Source organism: Lycium ferocissimum, chromosome 1, assembly GCF_029784015.1.
Source record: "Lycium ferocissimum isolate CSIRO_LF1 chromosome 1, AGI_CSIRO_Lferr_CH_V1, whole genome shotgun sequence".
Taxonomy (NCBI): Eukaryota; Viridiplantae; Streptophyta; class Magnoliopsida; order Solanales; family Solanaceae; genus Lycium; species Lycium ferocissimum.
Window position 1 is genome coordinate 11103902 of NC_081342.1, and position 26748 is coordinate 11130649.

The window sequence follows — 26748 nt, forward strand, 5'->3', positions numbered from 1 at the left end:
TCACCCGGCCTTTATCCTGCAATTATATATATAAGATTTATGAGCATAATTTAAATAGCAACGAAATATCCTTCGAGAACTTTACAAAACTACAAAAAGGTTGGCAATTCTTTATTTCATTTCAATTTACTTTTGTGTTTTATTTCTTCATGTGTTTTGTTTCCTTAATTTTTTTCTCTTTGCAAATATTATTATTTGTTATTTTTAGAACTACAAAAGTTGTCTCTTCTATACTGGCAAAATTTATAAACGAAATAAGAAACCGCGCGAAGCGCGGATTAATTACCTTGTTATATATCAAAAACGAAAAAACGTTCTAATTGCATTAATTTATATCTCCAGATATGCTCCTCCGATAAAAGGAAGATACAGGATGTGGTCATGTGGATGTATATATTGGACTGTTTTTGCCAATGTGTAACGTGATATCTTGAGGAGGACTTATTTTAAAATTTGTTCAATATACGTTTTTTTTTCACTCTGGGCACATTTTCAATTCCCGTCTAAATAAGGGCACAAATGTTCTCATATATGCGGTCACTGAGAATTTAAATGGTTGGAATCCTCCTATTCTAGCACAACACGGGAGACGGGTTTAGAGAACATCAGAATTTCAAACTCTAGAGTGAACCAATGTTCTGTAATTTGCTCTTAGTTTCGTTTTCTGACCCAAAATTATTTTTTCACCTTATCTTGTTTTTGCTTCGTCACTGCTACTATTAATTGCTTAGTATTCATTAATGATCTTCTTTTCTTCTAAGTGACCATAACAATTTTTAAATATTAGAAAATTGTATCTTGTACTAGTTTTCAAGGCAATTCTGGAAGACAAAAGTGGAGTAAGTGACACGAAGCAGAAGTGACCAGAAGTCACTAGAAGCCCTAGACACGTCTAGAAAAGTTGACACGACATCTAGCACAAACAAATACAAACAGTGTCGGACGTGACAAGTTCTTAGTTGCTTATATAACATTCCCAAAATACATACGACTGTTAAAAAGTTTTAATCTTGCATATACATAAAGCTCAAAAATGCAAACAAGATTCGCAGTATCTTCAGCTACAAAACTTCAACGACTTCTATTTGCACAATCTCATAAGAGTGCTGAGTACTTTCCATACAGATTTTCCTCATCTACAGGTCGAACAGCTGATCCTGCCGTCCATTCTGGACCTCTTGAAGTAAGTAACTTACCTAGAAAAATTCACTGTATAAACTATGCACGTATTGAAGTTCTGATGGAATCTGACAATCAAAACAGGTTAACTTAATAAAAAGATGGGTTATGATTCAAATCGTCCAAAGTTTACTTAGGTCATTATTGCAAGTTATAACTAAATCCACGCAACAGGACTCTGTAATTTTGTAAATTTTTTATTTTGTTTTTCGAGGAAAAAATGTGTGAGTCGGAATATTTTCTTAAATTACTAGTGCAAGTTTATTCAAATTTACATGACTTCTGATAAATCAAATTTGCCATATTAAGTTGGGGTTACTCTATCTTGACCTATTTTGAACAAATAGTTTGATTGGTCATTTCGATTCAATTGGTTGGATTAAGTTAACAAACATGTTATAACCCAAGACGTTCAAACTTGAACAGGCTAGATGGTTTTTTATAGATGAGATAACTCTGTCACATCTAATTGTAGTGTCCACAATTTATTTGAAATAATAAGTTACTAGTGTGTTGTGTTTGCAGGGAGATGACTTAGAAGAATCAGTGAAGTTTGCAGAAAACGAAAGGAAACAACCCAATATCAAGCCTAGTAAAGACAATGAAGCGTTTACACCACCCAAATCACCAATCGGCTCATCTCAAAAGATCGAAAGCACCGGCGTAAACCAACCTATAGACCCTTTGACACTACAAAAGCGACACTACTCTAATACTAGCACTACCAATAATAAAGAATCATTTAAAGACGTCAACTGCATTGGATTGGATGGCACACCATGGCCCGACGAAGAGAAAGACGGGAGAGCGCAATTAGAAGATGATAGGGAGTATTTTAAGCACCATAAACCATCTCCATTGGCGGAAATGGAGATGGCTGATACGAGGAAACCGATTACTAGGGCGACCGATGCGCCACCTGGAGCTGGCATTGCGTTTTATCCAGCACCAGATGGTGGTGTGACGGTGTGGAGGCCGGAGCAATTGGCTACTGCTGAAGAGACCCTTATGAGAGCAGTGGAGATATGGAAAGAGAATGCTATGAGAGGTGACCCTGATTCGCCTCAAGGTAGGATTCTTAGACAGCTTCGTGGCGAAAACTGGTGATCCATCTTAGGGTCTTTGGTTTATAGTTGTTGATGTTGTTTTTCTTTTGTAAGATACAGACACACCATGACCCTGTTTGTAAATGGTAATGTCATGATGTCTTCCTTTAACTTCAAGGAAAGGTTTCTGTTGATTTTGAGGAAGAGACACCATCGCTTAATAATACTATACAGCATTTACTTCGAAGTCAGTGGTTTTCTTTTGTTTCATGCCCGCTTGAGTTGATTGTGATATGTAGGTTACATCTACTTTGCGTATAGTTTTGAGTTCCTTTTTGTTTCGTTGTATGCTCTGTTTAAATGTTGTGTTACAGAGTATTTGTTCTCAAGCATCCTACTTTTAGAGGTTTTTCGGCCGTCTCCAATATTATACTAGTAGTAAGATATAGTCTTCAACATACACAAATAATTTGTGGAATATTTGCCTTCAGTCGCCCTGTCCCTGTCAAAACAAAGTAGGAAAAAGCAACGCCAACTATTTTCTAAAACCTTAAAAACGATTGACAATAGATGTATAATTGGTTTTCAAGGTATATATAATTGGAGTTAACGGGTTCCAACAGGGTATGGTGAGGGTGACCCCTCTCCCTTCCATACGGGTCCAGACTCCGGCTATGAGTAAGAACTTGAACAGATAATATACTTGGAGCATCGTCAAACGAAGGAGCTTTATTTGGTTAAGGTTAAAAGTATATATGCGTTTAGATGCCCAACTAACAATCATATATTCAAACTTCTTGTCACTGTGGCACTGTGGTTCATCTTGTAACTTCAAAGAGTTGGTGTTGGTGATTTGCTAACTACTAAGCTAGTGTAAAGCAAATATGGCACCTAATTACTTGCTGGAAATCTCCTATCCGGCCCCAGTGCCAGTCTCCCATGCAAATGCCCCATATTAACATGAATTTGTGTTCCATGTATTGACAATGTATAAAGTATTTACACAGTCAAGTCACTTATACAGTAGTTAACGAGGTAAATCTCTATTATAAGAATTACTATAACCCGATAAAAATGGTACCTAAAGCTGGAGAAAGACCTTTACGCTATCACTATATATAGATGACTTAAATCCTACTCTTTAAAAACTGCAATGGCCATTATTTTTGTCATATAGAGAAGTGGTGGCCTAGAAGATAAAACTCTAGAATGGTGCGGTCATAAATACACATGCACTCCTCCATCTATCAACCCCACACCCATTGTTTTCATTATCTATCTCACCCTTTTTTAGCCCCTCACTATTATCTCTTTCCAATCTTTCTCCTCTACTTTCCACGCAACTCTTTTCTTTTGTAGTGCCATGAACAACTTTGCCTTTACTTCTTGCTCTTAACTTGTACATTAAGTTCATTTCCCTAGTATCATATTATCTTCTCAACATGGGGGCTCCCTTGCATTCTCAATTTCTATTTTTCAGCAGTCTCATTTTGCTTCTTTTTTCATTCAATGTCCAATTAACTCTTGCCATGTCGACAATCACAGCTATGGCCAAAGATCAAATATCATGCACAATGTGCTCCTCATGTGACAACCCATGTCAGCCCATTTTATCACCATCGCCTCCGCCACCTTCTCCACCTCCACCTGCATCATCAGGTTATAATTGTCCACCACCACCATCACCGCCAAGTTCCTGCACGGAAGGCTGCTCACTCCCTCCACCTTCACAGCCTACTCTGCCACCGCCTAATAATGGCGGTGGCAGTGGTGGTGGCGGTGATAGTAATTACTACTATCCTCCGATGGACCCTTCTTTATACTCAGCCCCTCCACCTCCAAACCCCATTGTACCGTATTTCCCTTTCTATTATTACAACCCTCCTCCATCTAATACAGCTATATCCAAATCAGTTCAATTCAAGAACCATCATCCTTTTATCATTCTTTCCGTGGTCATTTTCTTGTTTCTTTGACCATAAACAAGTACTATTATATAGCATTAAACTTAACTAGTGTATACTTGTATAACATTTGTATTTGTTTTGTAATTCCTTTTTATCCAATCAGAATATGTATTTCAGGTTTATAATAGACAATGTTCAGACAGCAAGAAGAAGGCCATGAGATACTCGGATACAGAGGAGGAACAAGAAGTGGTGGACAAATAATTAACTGGCCCATCAAATTGCCACAAAAATTTAAGAATGTGTGATTATATGATCCTACATGATAGGAGGAAGAGTCTCCCAGTTTTCTTTTGCACATGTGGTTGGAGAATAATATGGCTCTAACTCTAAGTACTCTTACTCATGAGTCAAATTCTTAATTTCTTGTTACACATGTTTGTTGATAGTACTACAATTTTTCTTATCGTAACATGTACTTTTCCTACTCTCTAAGATTTCTGATTATCCTAATTATATACGTGTTTTAAGATGTTCAATTAAAAGTATTTCATTTCTTCTGCCAACGTGTATACGCAAATTTAGCATTTCGAGTGAGTTAGTATATGGTCCAAGTATGCGCGTATATATAGTTCAAGTCGAATTCAATATTGTGTCATTATCAATCGGCCATGTTTGTTAATTGGCGCGCAGATTTTGTTCATATAAAGGAAGAAATGAAGTGCTAGATGTTATGGCAGTGGTACGAGAGTTACCGATGTGGTTGAGGAAGCTTAAGATATAAGAATCATGTGGTGTACAGTAAACTACTTGGGACAGCGTGGAGGGCCTATAGAGATTCGCGTTTGGTTTTTGTATGTGTGCGACGTTTCACTTTCATATGCCATAAGACTTAGGACCTCTTCTTATTTTTCTCCTTTTTCTGCATATGAAAGATGACTCGTAATCAGTGGCGGATCTAGAATTTTCACTTTCGAGTGTTCGGAAAAATAATAAAAGCTAGATATCAAAAAAATGGTATCCCTGAGAATCGAACCTAGGATGTTGGAGACAATTTTGAACACCCTAGACCACTTGAGCTAACCTTTTGTATTTGTTCAGGGTGTTCAAAAGTTAATATATATACATAAACACATAAAATCTACCCTCTATATACATTGTAATTTTTTACCGAGGGTGTTCGGGTGAACACCCTCGGCTAGGTGTAGATCCGCCCCTGCTCGTAATTCGCATTTTCTGCATATGCCATAGGACTCGTAATTCGCGTTCTCCTCTATTATCCATGCATATTTCTGAAATTGAGGAATGGGCTCATAACAGGGCTTTAGTTTACTAAGGGGTTCGAAAAATATAAAAATGTAATCACACACGAAGAAGCCAAAGAGTTCAACATCTAATATATGTAAAAAAAAAAAAAAAAATTGACCTTGTATATACGGGTGTAATTTTTCACCGAACAGGTTTCGGATGAACCCCCTTGGCCCAACTTAGCTCCGCTCCTGAAAATAGGTACATCTTATTCAAACAAGGGATCACGACAATGAAACACTCACCAAAGAATGACTTAGCAAGGAGAATAGATATAACTTGGCAAGAACATGGCCTCGTAAATTGGTGTACCTGATATGTTACGTTATTGTTAGGTGCGTGTGAACGAAATTCGATATTGATAGCTGAAAAGAAAAAGAAACTACTTAAAAGGTGTCAGATATTCTTAATGGTGTGAGATCTTCTGAAAAAAACAGTGTGGTCTTAACCAAATAACTATGGTATTCTTCCATCTTCAGGAATGTCAAAATTGAATTTATTGGTCCTTGCCAATGTAATATGACAGTGAAATTGGATTTCTGAAATATCGTTGGAATCCGATACCTGTCCTGCATGGGGTCAACTTTAGTCAGGGACCCGACTAATGTTTGAAATATTGAAACTCAAAGAAATTCATATGGCTGCATAAGTGGTGGTGGGCATGTGATTTAATTCGAGATAACTCATGAAACTTCATTTTGTATGCGTATAAATCGGTAATACTCTATTTTAGAGTAAAGTTGATTCTTATTAACATGCACCATGCATGTCTATGTATCGGACTTGGCTCCCCTCCGGTAGGGGATCCGTCCAGTTCCTCCATTACCGCTTTAAAATTATGACATGTGTCTTTTTATTAATCTAATGGTTCAGATTTGTTTGATTAATTAAAAGAGTTTAACTATGGTAAACATTTCTCTCCCTTATTTACTATGCCTTTGAATTATCCTTTTCTTCTCTGCATAGTTTTTCTAAATTAAAGTAAAATATCTTCTCACTTTTTTTATTTACTTAAAACCCATCAGAGATTATCTCACCATTACCTATTTTTGCAAGGCTATGGATTTCTGGGTTTTTGTCGGTGGTGTTGATATTTGGGACTTCAAATTCTTACAATTATTCGCAGAGGCTTCTTTCTTGTGATGTGTTTGCTTTCCAATTGATGTTTTTACCTTTTCACTCAGAAATTTTAATTTGAATTTTCTATACGAGGTGCTTTTTCGAAAAAGTTCTTTCTCGTCACTTTTATGGAACGATTTGCTTGCTTAAACTTCTTCATATCAATTTTCTTCCGTCTTCGGTGTCTTCCAAATCTGGCTTCTTTGAAAGCCCTCCTTCATAGCAACCTCACTTTGATGCAGATTGGGATTTTTAGGGTAAAAATTAAGAACAGCTACAACTAAGAAAAAGAAGAAAAAGAAATAAGCAACAATAATGATATCTCTGATAGCTGAAAATGAGAGGAATACAAGGCATATATGTCAGTGCTTGTGCTCACTACGAATAAAACACCATAACTAACTTATAGGACCGAATAATAAATACCGATACTAGAATTAATATAAACTCGTGGACTAAACTCGAAAATCACAACTTCTTATTTATTCCCTTCATTAACTACTTAACCGACCTCGTACTACTTCCTCCGCCTTCGGTCAAGATAAATCGTATGGAAGTCCTTCCCTAAAATCTTCCTCGTGACCTCGAGGAATAAAGTTGGAAACCCGGAGCAAAGCATTATAGTCTTCCCACTGTGGCCAAATCTTTTTGGTAGTTGTTCCCGTTGTCCTAACACTTGAGGCACGGCCTTATTGCCTTTTGAATCATTCTTCTTTCTAACACCTTAGCTGGTTGAGGGACGAGTGGACTAGCAAGTTCAATAACAGATGGGAGAAAACGAGATGGTAGTGCGTGACAAGGTTTTAGTTGTGAAACATGGAATGTGGGATGAAGAAGTAAGTGTCTTTGGCAAGGATAGTTTGTATACTATCGATCCTATTCTTTGTAATACTTGATAAAGGCCATAATATTTGGCGGACGTACTTGTTGAAATTTCCTCCGGATAATGTAACTTGCCTATAAGGTTGAATTTTTAAGTATACCGAAAGCTTTGTCACGACCTATGCTTATTAGCTTGTCCATCATTCTCGTTGAGCTCTCTTGAGATGAAAGGCCGTGTAGGCGATTCTTGAACTCCCTTGTCGAAGAACTTCATCAACTTCTTTCATGCACGACTCTCTCACTGCTATATAGGGTAAATGCAAAGGTGGAGGTTGTCCATAAAGGGCCTCGCAAGGAGTGGTTTGTATTGAGTTGTGGAAAGTGGTGTTGTACCACCATTCCGCATAAAAGATGAATACCGATCCCTTCGAGATTCGAGCAAAAGCACCTCAAATAAGTTTCTAAACATCTATTGATCACCTCTGTTTGACCATCAGTCTGGGGATGGTATGCAGTAGATGTGTTCAAAGTGACCCCCAATATAGAAAACAATTCTTGCCACAACTTGCTAGTAAATACAGGGTCCCTATCACTTATAATGTCTTCAGGCATCCCATGAAGTTTATAAATGTTCTCCATGAACAATTTAGCTATTTCATGCCGAATAAGGATGGGATAGACCAACAAAGTGAGCATATTTGGTTAGTCTATCTACCACAACCCAGATAACGCTTTTCCCTTAGACTTAGGTAAACCATCTATGAAATCCATGCTTACACTTCCCCAAGCCTGTGTATGCACCTTCAAAGGTTGTAACAATCCAGGGTAAGGGGCATTATCATATTTATGTCTCTGACAAATATCACAACCCTTCACATATTCTTAAACATCCCCTCTCATCCCCTTCCAATAAAATAATGCATATAACTTCCTGTAAGTGTGATCCACTCCACAGTGTCCTCCCAGAGGTGAATCATGCCAAAGAGTTATAATTTCTTTCCTCAATTGTTCCACTGGTCCTACCACCAATCTCCCATTCTTTCTCAATTGATCATTAAGGAAAGTATACCCCTTTTCTGTCCCACTTCCAGTTTTAAGAGTCTGTATCAATTCAAGTATTCCTCAAGTATTCCTCCATCTTGCTCCCAACTCTGCATAACCACCGTCAGAAGTTAGTCTTAATTATGGATAGTGTCATTTTACAAAAACTCCTCTAATGGCAACCTAGATAATGCATCTGTGCCTTGTTTTCCTTCCCTTCTTATACTCTATCTTTGATAGTCAACCGCATAAGTTTGGTAATCCACTTGGTGTGTTCCGGTGTGTAATTCGTTCCAACAAATTTAAGAGCCTTCTAGTTCTGCTTTGACAATAAATGTTCTCCCTATCAAATACTGCGACCATTTGTTAACAGCCATCACTAGAGCCAATAATTCTTTGTCATAGACAGACAAAGTTTGGTGCTGAACAGACAAACCCTTACTGAGAAATGCAATGGGTTGTCCTTTCTGCATCAATACTGCTCCAATACCAATGTTGCATGCATCTGTTTCTATAATAAAGATCATTGAAAAGTCAGGCAACACCAATCTGAAAGTCTTGTTGTAGTGCCACCTCGAGCTTCTTGAAAGCCTCGGTTGCCTTTTGATTCCACATAAAACTGTCTTTATTCAACAACTCGGTAAGAGGTTTACTGATAACCCCATACCCCTTAATGAACCTTCTATAATAACCTGTTAGACCTAAGAACCCTCTCAACTGTTTGAGAGTCTCAGGTACTGGCCAATCTTGAACAGCTTCTATTTTTTGTGGTCTGTAGCTACCCCTTCTGCTGATATGTAGTGTCCCAAGTACTCTACCCTTCCAGCAACAAAAACACATTTACCTCTTTTAGCTAGCAACTGGTCCTTCACCAACAGTTCAAAAGTAATCTTAAGATGCACCATGTGGTCTTCCAAGGTTTTGCTGTAAATTAAAATGTCATCAAAGAAAACCAAGACAAATTTTCTTAAATGATCTTGAAATATGTGATTCATAAGACTCTGAAAACTAGATGGAGCATTAGTTAGCCCAAAGGGCATGACTAGATACTCAAAATGTCCAGAATGGGTTTTGAAAGCAGTTTTGGCAATATCAGCTGGTGTCATCCTAATCTGGTGGTACCCAGCCCTTAAATCTATTTTTGAGTAGATTTGAGAGCCTCCCAATTCATCCAACAGTTCTTCTATAATTGGTATTGGAAACTTGTCTTTTATAGTTCCCTTATTTAAAGCTCTATAGTCTACACATAGTCTCCATGACCCATCCTTCTTACCAACTAGCACCACTGGTGATGCATATGGACTTGAACTGTATTGAATGATCCCTTGCTCCATCAATTCCCTTACCATCTTCTCTATAATGTCTTTCTGTATTGGAGAATATCTATAGGGTCTAGAGTTAACAGGATTGACCCCTTCAAGCAATGGAATATGGTGGTCAAAAACTCCCCTTGATGGAGGAAGTTTCTGAGGTTCTCCAAAAATACATTTATACTCTTCTAACAACCCTGTCACAGCTACTGGTTCATCTTCTATCACAATTTCCTCCCTTTTGTTCATCACCACTTCAAAGACTTCTCACTTTTATCATGAAAAACTGAGAGCTCACCTCAGTCATTTTGGTGATGGACCTTGCTTCTACAGTCTTAAACTTGGGTTGAATTCCCTGTAATTTCAGCAACTGTCCTTGATGTTCAATTTCCATAAAGAGTTTCTGAAAATTGAACTTGATATCTCCCAAAGGACACAACCATTGTACCCCCAATACCATATCACTCCTGCCAACAGGGAACACTAAGAAGTAATCTTGAAACATGGCCCTTACGAACCATTTGAACCACTTTACGCCTTATCGATGTATTCCCCTTCCATCAGCTACTTACACCAATTAGGCTTTAATTGTTATCACCTCACACCCCAGTCTTTTAGCTGCTTCCTCATCAATGAAGTTGTGGGTGGAACCACAGTCTATGAAAACTTCTATAGGATTCCTCGCCATTAAATCCCTTAAGTCTTAATGTCTTGTATCCCATAGTGCCATTTAAAGCTTGCAATGATATGGCACAACTTTCCAGTGTTGTTTCTTCCACACACTCCTGTTCTATTGGATCCTCTTCTTCTGAAACTTCTAACTCACAATCCACCAATTTTTCCCCTTCCCCTAGTTCCATAGAAAACAGTTGTCTCTTAGCTTACACCGCGACTGTGTGTATACTTTTCATCACACAAAAAACACAATCCCTTTGATCTCTTTTCATCCACCTCTTTGCCGTCGGTCTCTTCCTTCTATTGGTATCCATCCTTGCAAGAATGCCTCTCTATACCCCCAAAATTTTCCTTCTGAAAGGTGTTTGAACTGTTACCAATAGCTGGCTTAGGTTGAGAGTGAACATATCCAGAAGTTATTCCCTTAATTGCCTTGCTTTGAGTAGCAAAATTAGATTCATGTAATCTTGCCAAGTAGTAAGCTTGTGGCAAGTTACAAGGATTTCCAATCCTCACAAAGATCACTCAATTCAGGCCTTAGGTTGTTTAAAAATATACTAATTGAATGTTCAACAGATAAGTTCAGTCTAGTCATGACATTATCAAAAGTTTTGATATTCTTTTACGTAATCCGGTGTTTCACCCTCATCAACTCGTCATAGGTGGTCGATGTATTCGCACCAAATCTATCAAGCAAAGTGCATACAAGTATTCTTCCCACGCTGGTAATGGCAAGTGAGCTCTTGCTTTCATACCCTTGATGCCATTATAATGCATCACCATCAAAATGAATGCTACTAGTTTCAACCTCTCGTGGATGGAAATGTCTTCTCTGAGAAGAATTGTTCCACCTTATACAGCTGTGTTCTTAAGTCCTCCCAGGAGAACCTTGAAACTCAATTTTGGTGTACTTAGTGAATGAAGGAATACGAAGTGGATATTGTGGTATTTTGTACTAGATTAGGATAGGGTATTTGCTGACTAGTGTTGTAGTTTGGTAGTGGTGATTGGGCTACAGGAATTTGATGGTATATGGATGATGGAATGTGAGTAGGTTGATAAGTGCTTGCATATGGAATTCCTGAATTAGAGTAGTTAGTACCAAGGGTTGCACCATAGGGCGGTGATTATAATTGGGAAGCGTGTTGGTTGAAATTGAAATCCTTGTGTGGGTGGGGCTGAATAACTTTGATTCTGGAACATGGGTTGAAACCCTTGTATGGGTGGAACTGGGTAATTATTGGGTTGAAACATGGGTGATTGGTGGAATTGGGGCATAGGAATTGACTATATGGGTAAGGTGTGTTGGTGGTTCGAAGTCTGAATTCCTTGGGTGTGAAAAGGTGATGAGATTTGGGAATAAAGAGGTGCAGAGGTTCCATTAACAGTACTAGTAACAGCATTAACAGACCCAATGAGTGAATTAACTGGCAGATTAGGAGCTTGACTATAACTTACCCTATTGTACCGAATTAGATGGAAGCATGAAGGAGCGAAGACCCAATCGAAAGTGGTGTATCCGATGGGGAATACAGTCGTTCCCCATAGTTCATTGCTTCCTTGTCTCTTTCCGGTCTCTGATCAATGTTGGCATTTATCTCGGAGCTCACGTATTGATCGTTCTTGAGCTCGTCGAGATTGTTCACCTCTCTTCAAATTGTTCTTGTCAATCGGTAAAATTAGACATCTCGGATGACAATTTTTGTAACATAGTCACCATTTCTAACATTTCGACGACATTGATACCCACAGCCAAGATACGCTACGATACCACCGATGCAGATTGGGATTTTTAGGGTAAAAATTAAGAACAGCTACAACTAAGAAAAAGAAATAAGCAACAATAATGATATCTCTGATAGCTGAAAATGAGAGGAATACAAGGCATATATGTCAGTGCTTGTGCTCACTACAGACAAAACACCATAACTAACTTATAGAGACTGAATAATAAATACTGATACTAGAATTAATATAAACTCGGGGACTAAACTGTGAAAATCACAACTTCTTATTTATTCCCTTCATTAACTACTTAACCGACTGTACTACTTCCTCTGCCTTCAGTACAACTCGCATCACACTTTCATCTATTTTGCTGGATTATTCAAGATTTATATATTAAAAATTTTAATGTAAACTTAGTCAAAGAGCATGAATATGTGGAAGTGGAAAAATATGATGAAGAGAAGGATATGAGGCATTCTTCAACATGTGAAGAAGGAAGGGAGCAGCAATTAGGGAAATAGAGAAATGGAGAATGAAAGATTTCTTCAAGTTGATGATTATTCTGGAAAGATTTGGGAGAAAAGAAAGGATTTATTAAAGCAAATTTTTACCATGGTTAAACTCTTTTAATTAACTAAATAAATATGAACCAACAACAACAACAACATATCCAATGGGATCCCATAATGTGAGGTCTGAAAAGGGTAAAGTGTACGCAGACCTTACCTCCACCTTGGAGGTAGGGAGACTATTTCCGAAAGCCCTCGGCTCACAAGAAAACAAGGGAAAACAAGGCAAAAGAGTCAGATAAGGACAAGCATATCAAAGCAATGCGAAAATGAGAATAACAAGAGCGAAGAAGTCATGATAAAATAGCCTAGAAAGACAAGACCCAACAAATATAAGTAGGAATCAAAGGGCAATAAACGATCAAATAAATCCGAACCGTTAGATTAATAAAAGGACACATGTCATAATTTTAAAGGGGTAATGGAGGAACTGGACGGATCCCTGCTGGAGCGTATAATGCTCAAAGCGTCGTTTTTGTTCCTAGCTATAATTGCAGGAAAATTGTGTGTCGAGCATAAATGAAAATGAATACTTAATTAGTTAGGCCTCAAAAGTTAAAAAGTATAACCATCTCACATTATCTTTACAACTTTTCAAAAATCGAACTCATTTCATTATTCACATTTCTCTGCCTAATAACTCTTCCTTAACTACATACTAAATACAGCAGAGTAATTAAAGTCAATTGAATAGTAACAAAGTATAACAGAGCACTAAATTTACAGTGTCCTAATCTAACCCAAAACGGAAGAAGGTAAGCTTGAATCAATTTGATATGACAAATGAACTGAGAAAAAAAAAAGACATGGAAGAAATAAAAGAGAAGAAAGAATATAACAGCACTACTCGTGATTTATTTTCAACAAAAAAAAAAATATATGTGCACTAAATTTATAAAAGTAAGTTTTTCCACCCTTTTTATCAACATTCTCAGGCTGACCGCCACGAAATTGGAATAAGAATAAATAGACAACTGGAACTTCTTTCTCTTTTGCTCAAAAATATACTCCTCCTTTTTCCATTAAACTAACAATTTTTCTTCAATTTGTTTGTTCTTTCCTTCGATGAATTTTCCTTTTCTCTTATAGTAAAATCTCGCTACGGTAACTCAGGGCTAACGGTTTGCGTAAAAGAAATGGATCATGGGCCTAACTCAACCTTAAAAGCTAGCTCACGAGGAAAGGATTGCCCAAGTTCATATAAGGAGTCCAAATCTACCTCATCCCACCGATGTGGGACTTTACACCCCGCCTCACGCCCAGGACTGGACATCTGAGCGTAGATAAATTAATATGGCTGCCCAACATCTGTAAAAATTGGGATGGGCTTGACTCTGATATCATATAAAGAAATGGATGCGGGCCTAACTCAACGCCAAAAATTAACTCATGAAAGGTGATTTGCCCAAGTCCATATAAGAAATCCAAATTTACCTCATCCCACCGATGTGTAACTTCAGAGTTTGATCATCAATAAATATAAATGGAAGCCAAGTCTTTTCTCCTGCAATATATAGGACAAGATCTTTTCACTTGACAATTTTCTTCTCCACGGTTCAAATTTTTAAATTAAGTTTAATACTATCCCATGTTATTTTAAATTTGCTTCAACCCTTAATTAGAGGTCTCGGGTATGACCCCAAAAATGAACAAAATTCTGGTAGGAAGAACTTCCCCATATAATAGGTCTTACACAAATTTGAATTAGTCTGGCTTTAAAACGGGTACCCAATGCCGTTAAAAAAGAAGATATACATCATTTATATCAACTTTATCCTTATTCTAGATGCGCTTTTATCACACTTTCAAAATTGATCTTTATTCCAACTTTCCAAGATCACCCGAAAATATTATAATACTATAAGTTTACTTTTAATGATTATGTGGAGATCTGGAGGATACTATTGGAAGCATAACCTTCCGTCCTTCCCACTGTTTTTTTTAATTGTGTGATAAGCAAAGAACCGATATGTCGATAATTGAAGCTTTTGAAACATGAACATAATGAATTATCAATGATTTATAGGTTGTGTTATGATTTTGAGTTCTGAAATCACCTTTAATTTAGCATGTAATGTTTTACGCCCCAGTAGGACTTCTAGCCCGCATATGAACAAAACCAAAAACCACAAAATAATCTAAAAGAAATAAAAACTAATTCTAATGCTTCATTATAAAATAGATGAGTACATGTATCCAATAATAAGAAAATTTAAGTAATACCAGCAATGACGTAAAAACTAAGCATGTGACTTTTGAATTACACTTGAGGCACTTTATTGAATTCCACTACCTAAAGTGAACAAGAAGACTATTCCTACTTTCCCTTAGAATTAAGCATATGAGATGTCCTCCGAATCCACATTCTTTGTGTATGGCAATTTGACACACCATCTTTTTTGATCCACCACTTCTTGCCCTTAGGTTCTTCTTCCTCTCTGCACATTGTCTAAACCTGAAACTTATATATATTTATTTGGATAAAACAAGGAATTACGTAAACAAATATTAGATGTTATACAACAGTTAAATCTCATATTACTATGATTTTTGTCTTGTTGGATATACGAAGAAACTCTGACACTAAAAATCAATAAGAATCTCAGGAGCACATAAGGCCTCTTAAATTATGTAGACTTGACCTAAAACGAACGATATGACACCACATTAATGTCTATAGGGAAAAAAGGCATGCAATGGCTAGAATGAGAAAAGTAACGAAAGGATGACTTTTGAATTGAGTGGATTTATTAGAGTAAGCTGAAGGTGGCGAAAAATAAGGGTATATGGAATAAGGCGGTGTTCGAGGCTGTAGAGAGCAGTCTTCAGGGCAAGAACGTCGGGCTGGTGGTGGAGGTGGCGGTGGACAGTCAATGACCGGTGCTGAGGGCGGTGGAGGAGACGGAGGAGGTGGTGATGGTGGTGGAAGTGGTGGTGGAAGTGGTGGTGAAGGTGGAGGAGGGCATGGAAGAGGAGGTGATGGTGGTGGAGGAGATAAAATAGGTTGGCATGGGTTCTCACAGGCTTCACACATTTCACAAGCTATTTGGTCTTTGGAAATTGCTGTGACTGTTGACATGGCTTGAATTTGGACATTGTTGAGTGAAAAGAGAAGAAGAAAATTGAAGGTGAAGAAAATGAATTGAGAACTTGGAGGAGCTCCCATTTTGAGAAGCTAAGGCACTTGAACTTCAATGTATCAAATGTACGAATACAATAGGTTGGTGTAAAAAGTGGGGATATATATGAGAAAAATGCGTGTGGGGTTGATGGACTAGTGCATATTATTGAAGACCGCACTCTTCCTAGTGTTGCATCTTCTACGCTATCTATTTTCTATGACATAAACTGGAGTTTAAATTATACACCTCTGTTTCAATTTGTTTGAACCTATTTTCTTTTTAATTCGTGCCAAAATGAATGACTTTTTTCCTAATTTGGAAACAAATTCACTTTATGAATGATTTACAGCCACAAAAATTTTCAAGGCTTATTTTGAACCACAAGTTTCAAAAGTCTTTCCTCTTTCTTAAATATTGTGTCCAGTCAAATGGGTTCATATAAATTGAAACGGAGGGAGTATATATAATTAATGTAATACATTTTACTTGTAATAGGTTCTAGCAAGTAGTTTTTCTTATTTTCAAGGTTACATATTTTTTGTTGAGATTAGGGTCAAAAACACAGCCTAACTATCACTTTTTTTTGAGTTTCATATCTAAATTATCATAAGGTTGAGAAAACTACCTAAACTATCACTATCTAGTTTGCAAAACACACCTGAACTAAATGTGTGAACTCACTCTCCAAAAGGCAAGTGAAGCTGAAATTTTCATAAAAAAATTGTCCACAGGGCATAAGTAATGCTACGGTGGCACCTGCATGGAAATTAAAAATAATATTTTTTTATTAAGAATTAAAAATAATATTTTTTTATTAAGAAAAACTATATATATTTTTTTTAAAAACTGCATTATTTTTTTTAAAAAAAATCAGCATTTAAAAAAAAAAAATTGGATTTTAAAAAAAAAATATGAAAAAAAAAATTTGTAACAAAATATGAAAAAATTTAGAAAATCAGAAAAAAAAAATGATTTAAAAAATGGAAAAGTTGATTTTTTAAAACAAAAATGTGAAAACTAAATAATCAGTTTTCTTTTTTATTTTTTTAACTTATTGATCAACTTTTCCATTTTTTACAAAAATTATTATTTTTCCGTTTGTTTTTTAAAACAAATTTTTTTTTTTAATTTTCATGTAGGTGCCATTGTGACATTATTTATCCACGTGGACAACACTTGGCAACATTTTTATATAAAATGGAGAGTGTAGATCACATGCCATTCAAGAATAATTTGAGGTGTGTTTTGCAAACTAAATAGTAATAGTTTAGGTAGTTTTCTCAACCTTTTTATAGTTTAGGTATGAAACTAAAAAAAAAAGTGATAATTGGAGTGTGTTTTTGACCCTATCTCTTTTTTTATTTTAAGAAAAAATGCCTATAAATGTCTTCTAGCTTGCAAACTAAATAGTAATAGTTTAGGTAGTTTTCTCAACCTTTTTATAGTTTAGGTATGAAACTAAAAAAAAAAGTGATAATTGGAGTGTGTTTTTGACCCTTATCTCTTTTTTATTTTAAGAAAAAATGCCTATAAATGTCTTCTAGCTAGGTGATCTGATAATAATAGCTAGAGTATAGATTACGGTTCGGTCGAATCCATTTATAAATCCTATATTTATCTTATTGAATATGTATAAATTATTAATTTAAAATACGATAACTTAAAAGAACTAAAATCTCGAAATCATAAGCTTTAAATTCTAATTCCGCTTCTGCTTACGATAGGTATAACTTAAACTCAAATTGAATATAATATAGGGCAAAGTAGGCAGTTTGTCTAGGAGGCTTGCAACTTTTTACCAGTATTTAAGTAGGAGGTACGAAGAAGCTTTAAGTTTCTGGAATTTCCAGCAGGCACGGCGCTCTTGGGGGGCATTCAATTCGTAAATCACCGTCCTAATTTCAACTCAAACGTTACTAATTTGAATTTTATGACTTTCTTTTACCACTTGGATTGAATTGGACTTTGCTAACTTTTCTACTAGCTATGTGGAAATTAAAAGGAGTGTAATATTTTCATTATCAGGTTAATTAAAAATAAGTGGAATTATTGATGTAGAAATTATAGACATGCTACCTACTACAACAAACATCCTAAAAGAAAAATGAACGATCTAATAAATTTTGCAATCTTTTAAGTAACATTTATATTTCAACTACGGATTGACGATATGAATAGTTATACTAATATTTTATTGCTCTACATACTCCTTTAATTAGCAGCAAAGAAGTAGTGCGTAGATTGGTTAACGTTAACATTGATTTGATAGAATTACGTAGCTTTTAAACGAAGACGAATCTGCGTTTAATCATTAAATAAACTACGACAGCTGATTGGCCAACACTTTGCTCTTGTCTGTACATATTTTTAGTTCCAGTACCATGAGTAGCCTGTCAATTATAAACTTATAATAACTCAAATTTTACATGCTGGTGTTGTTTGTGTTTATTTTGTCTTTTGCACTTCTCTGGAATCCTTTCTTTTAGTTAAAATTTAACCGAACAAAGGTGTGATATAACGTTCAGATTATGACATTTTCAGTTCACAAAACTATTCCTTTTACCCCTTTCACCATTCAGCAACCGTGTTTATCATTTCAAAAAATACTAGTTCTCCAATTGATATTTAAACTTGTGAAATAAAGATTGGGATAGTAAAATTGTAGTACTGTTCTTGGGAATCCTTTTATGGAATCGCTTTTATCATCTCAAAAAAGGTTTTATACTATACAGGTTGGCATGAAAGTTGACCGATTGAGATTCTCTACATTTATTGTATAGGGGTATGGGTGAGAGAAACTTCCAAGAACTCAAAAGAAAAGAATATTAAGGAGGATGATTTGAATACGATTAAAATTGAGAATTGAAAAGATTTCATGGTTAAATGTCGGCAGGGAACATGCACAAAAGAAGGGCAGAGCAGATGTGTGGATCCAAATGAGAAATGTATGGGGAGGTGTATGAATATGGGAAAGCAGATAACAAAAGAGCATGTGTAATTTGTTTTTTTATAAGTTGGGTTCAACTTGTGCATATCGGAACTAATTCATACGATATCCATTACCTTTCACCAATATAAGTATCAGGTTATTTTTTCCACCAGTACTTAAGCAGATGATTTCTGTTGAAATTTAGATGTTCAATGATTGCGGTGTATTTTGTATTTTGCATTTTATAGCCAATCATATTTGATTTTGTCCTGAATTTCTCTAACTTTTTTAGATATCTCTTTTATTGAAGGAACAATTTTTTTTAGCATGATTCTTTTTTAATTCTGAAAAGAAACCTAATCATTTTTTTAGAGGAAAAGGTTGTAAACTTTTATAATTAAATTGAAGATTTTTCCTTTTGACGCAATAAAACAATATCGTTCATGATTTTCATTAAAAGAGTCTTATTTGTGGGTAGAGTATTTTCCCATATTTTCCTGATAGGTTGTATACTTTCTTTTATGTAGTTTCTTATATATAGGTCAACTAAGCAAACCATAATATTAAGATATTATGCATCTTTTAATTATGTACTTCTCTTTTATTTCAACCCATGTTTTCTTTTACGGAAAAGGGTCAAAAATACCCCTCTACTTAGGAAACACACTTAAAAATATCCTCCGAACTTATTTTTGGTCAAAAATATCCCTCCGACCTTAAAGTTTTCAAATATACCCCTGTCTTGACGGAAATTATCCCCCAAAATAACCCGAAATCATTTTTTAAACCCGCTCCATCATTTAAACCCAACAATAAATAATAACCCATAAGATCCTCTTATTCCCCTAATTCCCAAACTTCAAACCTACGTATTGGGTGAATAAGGATCGTATGGGTTATTATTTAGTTGGGTCGGGTTTAAATGATTGAGCGGGTTTAAAAAAGGATTTTGGTATTTTTATGATAATTTCCGTTAAAGACAGGGTATATTTGAAAACTTTAATGAGAGGTATTTTTAACCCCAAATAAGTTCGGGATATTTTTAAATTTTTCCAAAGTAGAGGGGTATTTTTGACCCTTTTCCCTTTCTTTTAATACGTCATGTATGGGTTATACTTTCAAACCATTTTTAACCCTGATCCCTAGCTTTAACGCACATGGCTTCAATTTTAAATCATACATACTTTTAACCATGATAAACAACAGTAATATTGAAGAATCTGTGAAGAAGGCAGATCAATGAATCTTGATTCTACTTAATAAATCCATACACTTAACAGTTTAGGGGTAGGTTAGGCAATTTGACCATAATGGTATTATTTTTCTAAACTTCATCATTCAAATTGGAATTTGCCTCCCATGCTTTATAATAATAGGCGGAGAAATTTTACTGTGTCTAACATGCCATGTCAAAGTTGTATAAGGCCCCCTCATAATTTGACATTTAGACAATTTTGACATATGAGGATCATACTATAATACTCCAGTTTTATTTTGTGTCTCACATAAGTAACACTATTTATGTGATATTAGCTTATTGCATGACTTAACTTTATTTAAGATAAAACAAATAACGCAACATTGAATTCCAACCATATTTAGTGCTTAATTAGACAACAAAAATAAATATAAAAAATCTAGTAGGATCAGCAATAGAAGGTAAAGAAATTGGGACAACCTGTTACCTAATGTCGTAATATTTCCAGCAACATAGAACTTCTTCACTTTCGTTAAAATTCAGATATTTCATCCTTCAAAAATGTTAATTTCAGCAGTCAAGAGAACTATGTTTTGAAACTAATTAACTTGCAATTGAGTTTGAAATTATTGGTAATCAGAATGACAGTGATAGTGAATTGTTTCAATAAAGGAGTTAATGGCTCCATGAATTCATTGAATTGGTTACAGGAAACAAAGCAAAAGAAAAATTTGCAGAAGCTCTTTCTCATCATAATTGATTTGTTTTTAAGCTCTTCAAATCTATATATAATATAAAGTTAGATGATAGACAAGGTGATGTGACATCTCTATGGCCTCCATTAACATTTATCTTTAATTTTTTCTCCTTTTTTTTGGCATTTCTTCTATTATTCTTCACCTATGTGCTATTAAAAAAAGAGTTAAAATCACTTAAAAGAATTCTTCAATCAATGTTTACGTTACTAACTTTTCCATTTGCTCCATATTAACTAACATTTATTGTGTTTCACTCCTATCATTCAATCAACCTATTTAACAAATAACAACAAAGAAAATCTATACTAATTAAATAAATTGAATGGAGTAATAAAGAAAAATATAAGCACAACATCTTTAAGGCTCAAAGAGCCGTTTGATTTCCCTGGAAATTAAAGCCCACGTATAATGAATTCATAATACCAAAAACAGTTTTTGCCCATTAATTTGGAAAATTGAAAGGCTCCACCTTCTTTTCATTTCATTATTATGAAATTTAAAAGAGTTCTTCACCAATAAACCTTGGGCTCCTATATATATACACACATACCATCTTATTTTTCAGCTTGCTTTGATATGTGTAAGCGGATTTTATTTATGCCTTTTTGTTCTCAGTTAACTATTTAACGTATAGATATTTTTGTTTCTTCCATTAGAAATAAGGGTAATTTTCTTATAGGTGCAAGGATGAATAAACTCGTGATAGCATTTTTAAATTCAGCAATTCACATTTCATGTGCTATAATTGTGCTACCATGACCAGCCACTTGATCAAATGCCGAGGCATTATGTTGTAATTGCAGTGCAAGAAACTGTCGCTCTAAAATCCATGGGTAGTTTATTGGATTTTTATAATTCTTAATATTCATTTATGTGTTTTAAGGTTCCCTATAATTGCTTATTTATTAAACGTATTAACATCTCATTCTTTGTGTTTATTTAGTTAATATGTTTAGGTAACCTCTTGTCATATTGCAGAAGTAGATGAATAAAACGATAGTTAGCCAGAACAGCAATTATTTTATGATTTCTTTTTGTTGCTTCTATGTACTTTTGTGAGTTTTGTAGAAATGTATGTGTTTCTGGCGCTTTTGAATAAAATAAAAGGTATATGTAATGTGATTTACACCACTCAGGATGAATTTTATATTTTTATTTTATTTCAGGAAATTCTTAAGTTATGCCTAAAGCGACCAATATGCAACGAATAGAAAAAAGGTGAACATTGTTGTATGGAAAATTTCGAGAACCAAAATTTTCAATTCGAAAAATATCTTGATGTTTGTGGCTCTCAATTAGTTATTTGTTAGTTGTTGGGAGAAGTGGTAAAAGAGATTTCATTAGTTATTTTGAATGTTTTAATTCTAAGGTTCGTGTCCTCCCTCCAACTCCTCCCCCCCCCCCCCCACCCACCCATAATTGCTTATTTATTAAATTTATAAAAATCTAATTTTTTGTGTTTATTTAATTAGTATGTTTAGTTAACCTCTTGCCAGTTTGCGGATGTAGATGAAGAAAACGAAAGTTAGCTAGAATAGCAATTAAATTTATGGTTTCTTTTTGTTGCTACAACATACTTTTGTGAGTTTTGTACAAATGTATGTGTTTTGTACAAAGGTATGTGTTTTTAGTGCTTTTGAATAAAATAGAAGCTATATGTAATGTGATTTACACCATTCAGGATGAATTTTATATTTTTATTTTATTTTAGGAAGTTCTTAAGTTATGTCTAAAGTGAGCAATATGCGGCGAACAGAAAAAAGGTGAAAATTGTTGTCTACAAAAAATTTCAATTCGAAAAATATTTTGACATTTATGACTCTCTATTAATTATTTGTTAACTTTTGGAAGAAGTCGTAAAAGAGATTTTATAAATTTAATTTATTTTATTGTTAGTTGGTTTTTTTTGTTGATTTTATGAAACACTGAATGACTCTTTAATAAGAAAAATAAAAATAAAAAGTTAGATACTTATAAATGTTCAAAGATAAATTCATATTTTAAGTTAAGCATATACATGCACATAAAAAAGTTAACATTTCTTGATATCTTTTTCTTTATTTACATGCCTTATAGAAATATAATCTTCACATTATCAACTTATTCAAAAATCAAGTATTTCGAGAAGATTAAAAATCCAAAGAAAATTTAGAGAAATACCAGACTAATTAATATCATACTAATAATATTGGTTAAAACTTGAAATCTTATTTATTTGTATTCAAAGACTAGAGGAAAAGAATGAAGACTTTTTTAAATATGTTTGAAAATTATTTTTTATAAATTCCGCACGAAGTGCGGACAAATTCGCTATTATTAACAAAAGTGAAGAAAACAAAATCTCAATGATTGCTACAAATGTAAGATAACCGGCTGAGGCGGTTTCTTTACCTTCTGCTGTGCTGATGCTTTAAGATATTCTTAGTTTTTATTTTATTGTCTAATTAAGCATTAATTATATAGAATCTAGGAATCTATTGTTGCCCTTATTTATTTTGTCTTAAATAAAGTAAGTATCCACATGTCAACCAATGAGCTAGTCCCACTTAAGTAGTGTTTCTTATGTGAGACACAAATAAAATTTGTGTTAGTATAAGATACACAAGAGAGCAAAATAAACTAATGAAGAAACAAAATGTGCACAAATTAATGCATCTTTAGACTTGATCACTTTGTAATTACTTTTGCCAATTCACGTCTCACTTTTTCAAGATCAAGAAAAAAACCTGTGATTTAATTTATTTATGCAACAAATACATATAATATGAAGGTCTTACACATCATCAACAAAATGAACTTTCATCATTTGCATCAGAAAGACCGTAATTTGTGTCTATATTAGACATGGAACGAATTTACTGCAAAATATACTTTTTTTTTTCTTTTTAACTAGAAAGGGTGGTGGTGCCTAAAAGGATTGATATACGGATCATCAATCTTGTATATTTTCAGTCCAAAATTAAAGAGTTAAAGGAAACTCAAACTTTTTTATATGATATTTTCCAATAAATATTATGTGCATAATTAAAGAAATATGACGAAATATACAATTTGGTCAATTTTACGATCACATTCAGTTGGGCCATCAATCATTAAGGAGAGGTGACTATATACTAGCAGGGTCGTGGCCAAATTCACGGGGTTATCTCCCTCCCCAAAATTCGCGAGAAGTTGACCTCATATTATTGATGAATCAATAGTAGTAAGAATGATTTATCATTAATTGTTGAAAATACTATTTGCACTCAATTTTTAAGAGCAAATTGTATTAGATTATCATGATTAAATAATGAAATGAGAATGTTTATTATATATTCCTTGGCCAAAATTCTAAGAAGTCAAAAGCGCTTAAAAAGTGTTTATTTTAGGAAATTAAGGTTTTGGCCAAGCTTTTAGGAAAAAATATGTGTGTTTGAGCACAGCAGAAGCTGAAAATAAATAGCTTTTCTCATAACACTTTTAGAATCTTGATCAAGCACAAATTATTGCTCTAATATTGGCAAAATTCATTTTTTAAATTGATTAGCCAAATAGAAACTACTATTTTAATAAATAAATAAACCACTTTTCGAAATAAGCAGATTTTAAAAGTTTGACCAAACAAACTATTATTACTTATTAAATAATAAATAATCATGTACAAATGCATGTCATACATGTCTTTGCTTTATTTAAACAGGGGTACGAGGCATGGCGGTACGTAGCATTGATTTCGATGCGAAGCAAAAATTTATGTGTACAATTTTATTAAAATTGCAATAAATAATAGACATGAACTCATAACTTTTAAAATGTAATGGGTTCAACTAAGAATCATGAAAGGTTGAGCCTATAAAATTTAAATCTCGAATCCGGTGCGAGAAACGTTTCCTAATATGACACTAACTAATACAGTATGTTTTTCCCAGATTAAAACTAAAGTTTCAATTTTCTTTTTCTTCTTTTCTCAGGAAAGATATTATGTCTTCGATTAAAAGAAATAAATATAAATGTAATATAGTATGTCGCAAAAGTCGTACCCAAATGCTTCTAAATTTAGTACTATATTTTTTTTTTTTCACATTACATCATCCACTTCCTAATCAATCAACACTGCCGTCTCAATTATTCTCACTTCAAATTTGACTTCGTTGTGTATAGTAGCTTTAACAACTTAGAAAGGTGAGTCCATCCATTACAGCAGCTACCGGAGTTCAGTTTCGTTACTCCTCTTATGCTCTATTCCCTTTCAGTCATGTTTATCATATTAAAATTAAAATTAAAATTAAAATCAAAATCAAATTCTCTTTAATTGTTCACTTTAATCAATTAAAAAATTAAATTTAAATTACTGAAATACTATTAATAAGGATTTTTTTTTTTTGATAATTAACGTTTATACCAAGAGAAAATATTTACAAGCGAATCAAAAAACCCAGAAGTTGGACATACTCCCAACTTGAGAAACAACCTCCTGCCCAAGTACAACAACTAAACCCTTACAAATGTTCCAGGAAGTACAAAGCAAACCGACAAACCGCACCAAACCGATAATCCGAACCAAACCGAGAAAAAAATCCGACTAATGATTTGGTTTGACTTGGTTTTGTTTTAAAAAGAAAAACCCGAATACTATTGGTTTGGTTTGCTTTTAACTAAAAAAAAAGTCAAATCGGATCAAACCAACCCGACATTACATTTATAAAATTTCAAACATATTTTATACATAAAAATATTTATTTATAGATGTTTCTTTAACTTTTTCATATTTTTTTGTCTTTTAACATATTATATCAAGCTTGGAATTAAAATTTTGAATGGTCCAGTAAGTTTTATAGCCCTATGATATTAGTAACTCAAATAAAACTCAACAAAAATTAAATCAATACTAATGCTAACAAAAGTAATTCATATCTAACACTGGAATGACAATAATGTTGATATCTATTTTTTTAGTTTTATATTAGTTTAGAAAGTGAAAATATATAACTTAATTTTATTTTTTTCTTTAATATCTAGTCATGTAATTAATACTTATTAGTCGTACTTATTTTAGCATAACTTAGTACTTTTAGATTATGATCATTTTCTACATGCCTTATAAATTGGCTGTACTTATTGTAGCATGACTTAGTACTTTTAGATTATGATCATTTTATTTTATGCAATTTCATTAATTTTTTTCGTTGAATATCTTAGTGCAATGTGATCTCTTATCTCATGTTTTGTGGTATTTCTTAATAAATATCTTAATTAGATAGTCGTATCTTATTAGGACTAAAGAAATATTTGAAGTACAAGTTATATGTTTTGTATGAAGACTTTACCGGAAAAAAAACTCGAAAAACCCGAGCAACCCGAAAAAATATAGAAAATCCGAGGTTGAAAACCCCGACTTTTGTTGGTTTGGTTTGATTTATAGATTTGAAAACTCGATGCAATTGGTTTGGTTTGGTCTTTAAAAAATCCGATCCAACCCGATCCATGTACACCCCTAATGTTCACCATGACAACTCTCAACTATGGGTAATAATTCAAAGCACTAAGCACACCAGCCAACCTGGGATAATTTGCACTATTAATAAGGATAGTTTAATAAAATAAGTACTTAATTAATATTTTACCAAAAAAAGTCCTAAATTCAAATTGAACAATTCAAAGGTGAATAAATTAATTTTTTGCATTAATAAATTAAGTTCATCTAGAATTATAGTTTAATTTTTATAACAATTAATGCAATCGTGACCTAAAAATAAAAATAACAATTTTGCTATATTTAGTTAAACTTTACTGATAATGGAAAAAAAAAATAGACTATGACTAAGGACCCGTTTCGCCATGAGAATTTTTCACTTTTTTCAGAAAAATTATTTCACTTTATTTAAAAATCCGTTTGGCCATGAAAATTCTAAATACAACTTGAAGTTGTAATTGAAATTTTCAAAATACCTAAAACCTTGTTTTCACTTTTTTCACTTTTAATACATTCAAACCACCAAATATTCTTTGCAAAAACTATAACCAAACACAACTCCATCCTCAACTCCAACTCAATATT

At 34.0% G+C, this 26748-nt stretch overlaps 3 protein-coding genes across 3 annotated transcripts; 2 read left to right on the forward strand and 1 right to left on the reverse strand.

Moving 5' to 3' along the window:
* The first annotated feature begins 986 nt into the window (after positions 1–986).
* LOC132047511 (uncharacterized) lies at positions 987–2472 on the forward strand. The gene is made up of 2 exons (XM_059438548.1): positions 987–1183; positions 1705–2472. The coding sequence occupies exons 1-2, from the start codon at positions 1034–1036 to the stop codon at positions 2284–2286; spliced, it is 732 nt and encodes a 243-aa protein (XP_059294531.1). The 5' UTR covers positions 987–1033; the 3' UTR covers positions 2287–2472.
* Positions 2473–3440: 968 nt separating this feature from the next.
* LOC132047518 (leucine-rich repeat extensin-like protein 3) lies at positions 3441–4623 on the forward strand. The gene has a single exon (XM_059438553.1). The coding sequence runs from the start codon at positions 3668–3670 to the stop codon at positions 4199–4201; it is 534 nt and encodes a 177-aa protein (XP_059294536.1). The 5' UTR covers positions 3441–3667; the 3' UTR covers positions 4202–4623.
* A 10229-nt stretch (positions 4624–14852) lies between these two features.
* On the reverse strand, positions 14853–15930 carry LOC132068654 (leucine-rich repeat extensin-like protein 3). The gene has a single exon (XM_059462314.1). It carries the CDS (start codon positions 15868–15870, stop codon positions 15379–15381), a length of 492 nt encoding a protein of 163 aa, XP_059318297.1. The 5' UTR covers positions 15871–15930; the 3' UTR covers positions 14853–15378.
* Between the last annotated feature and the right edge of the window lie 10818 nt (positions 15931–26748).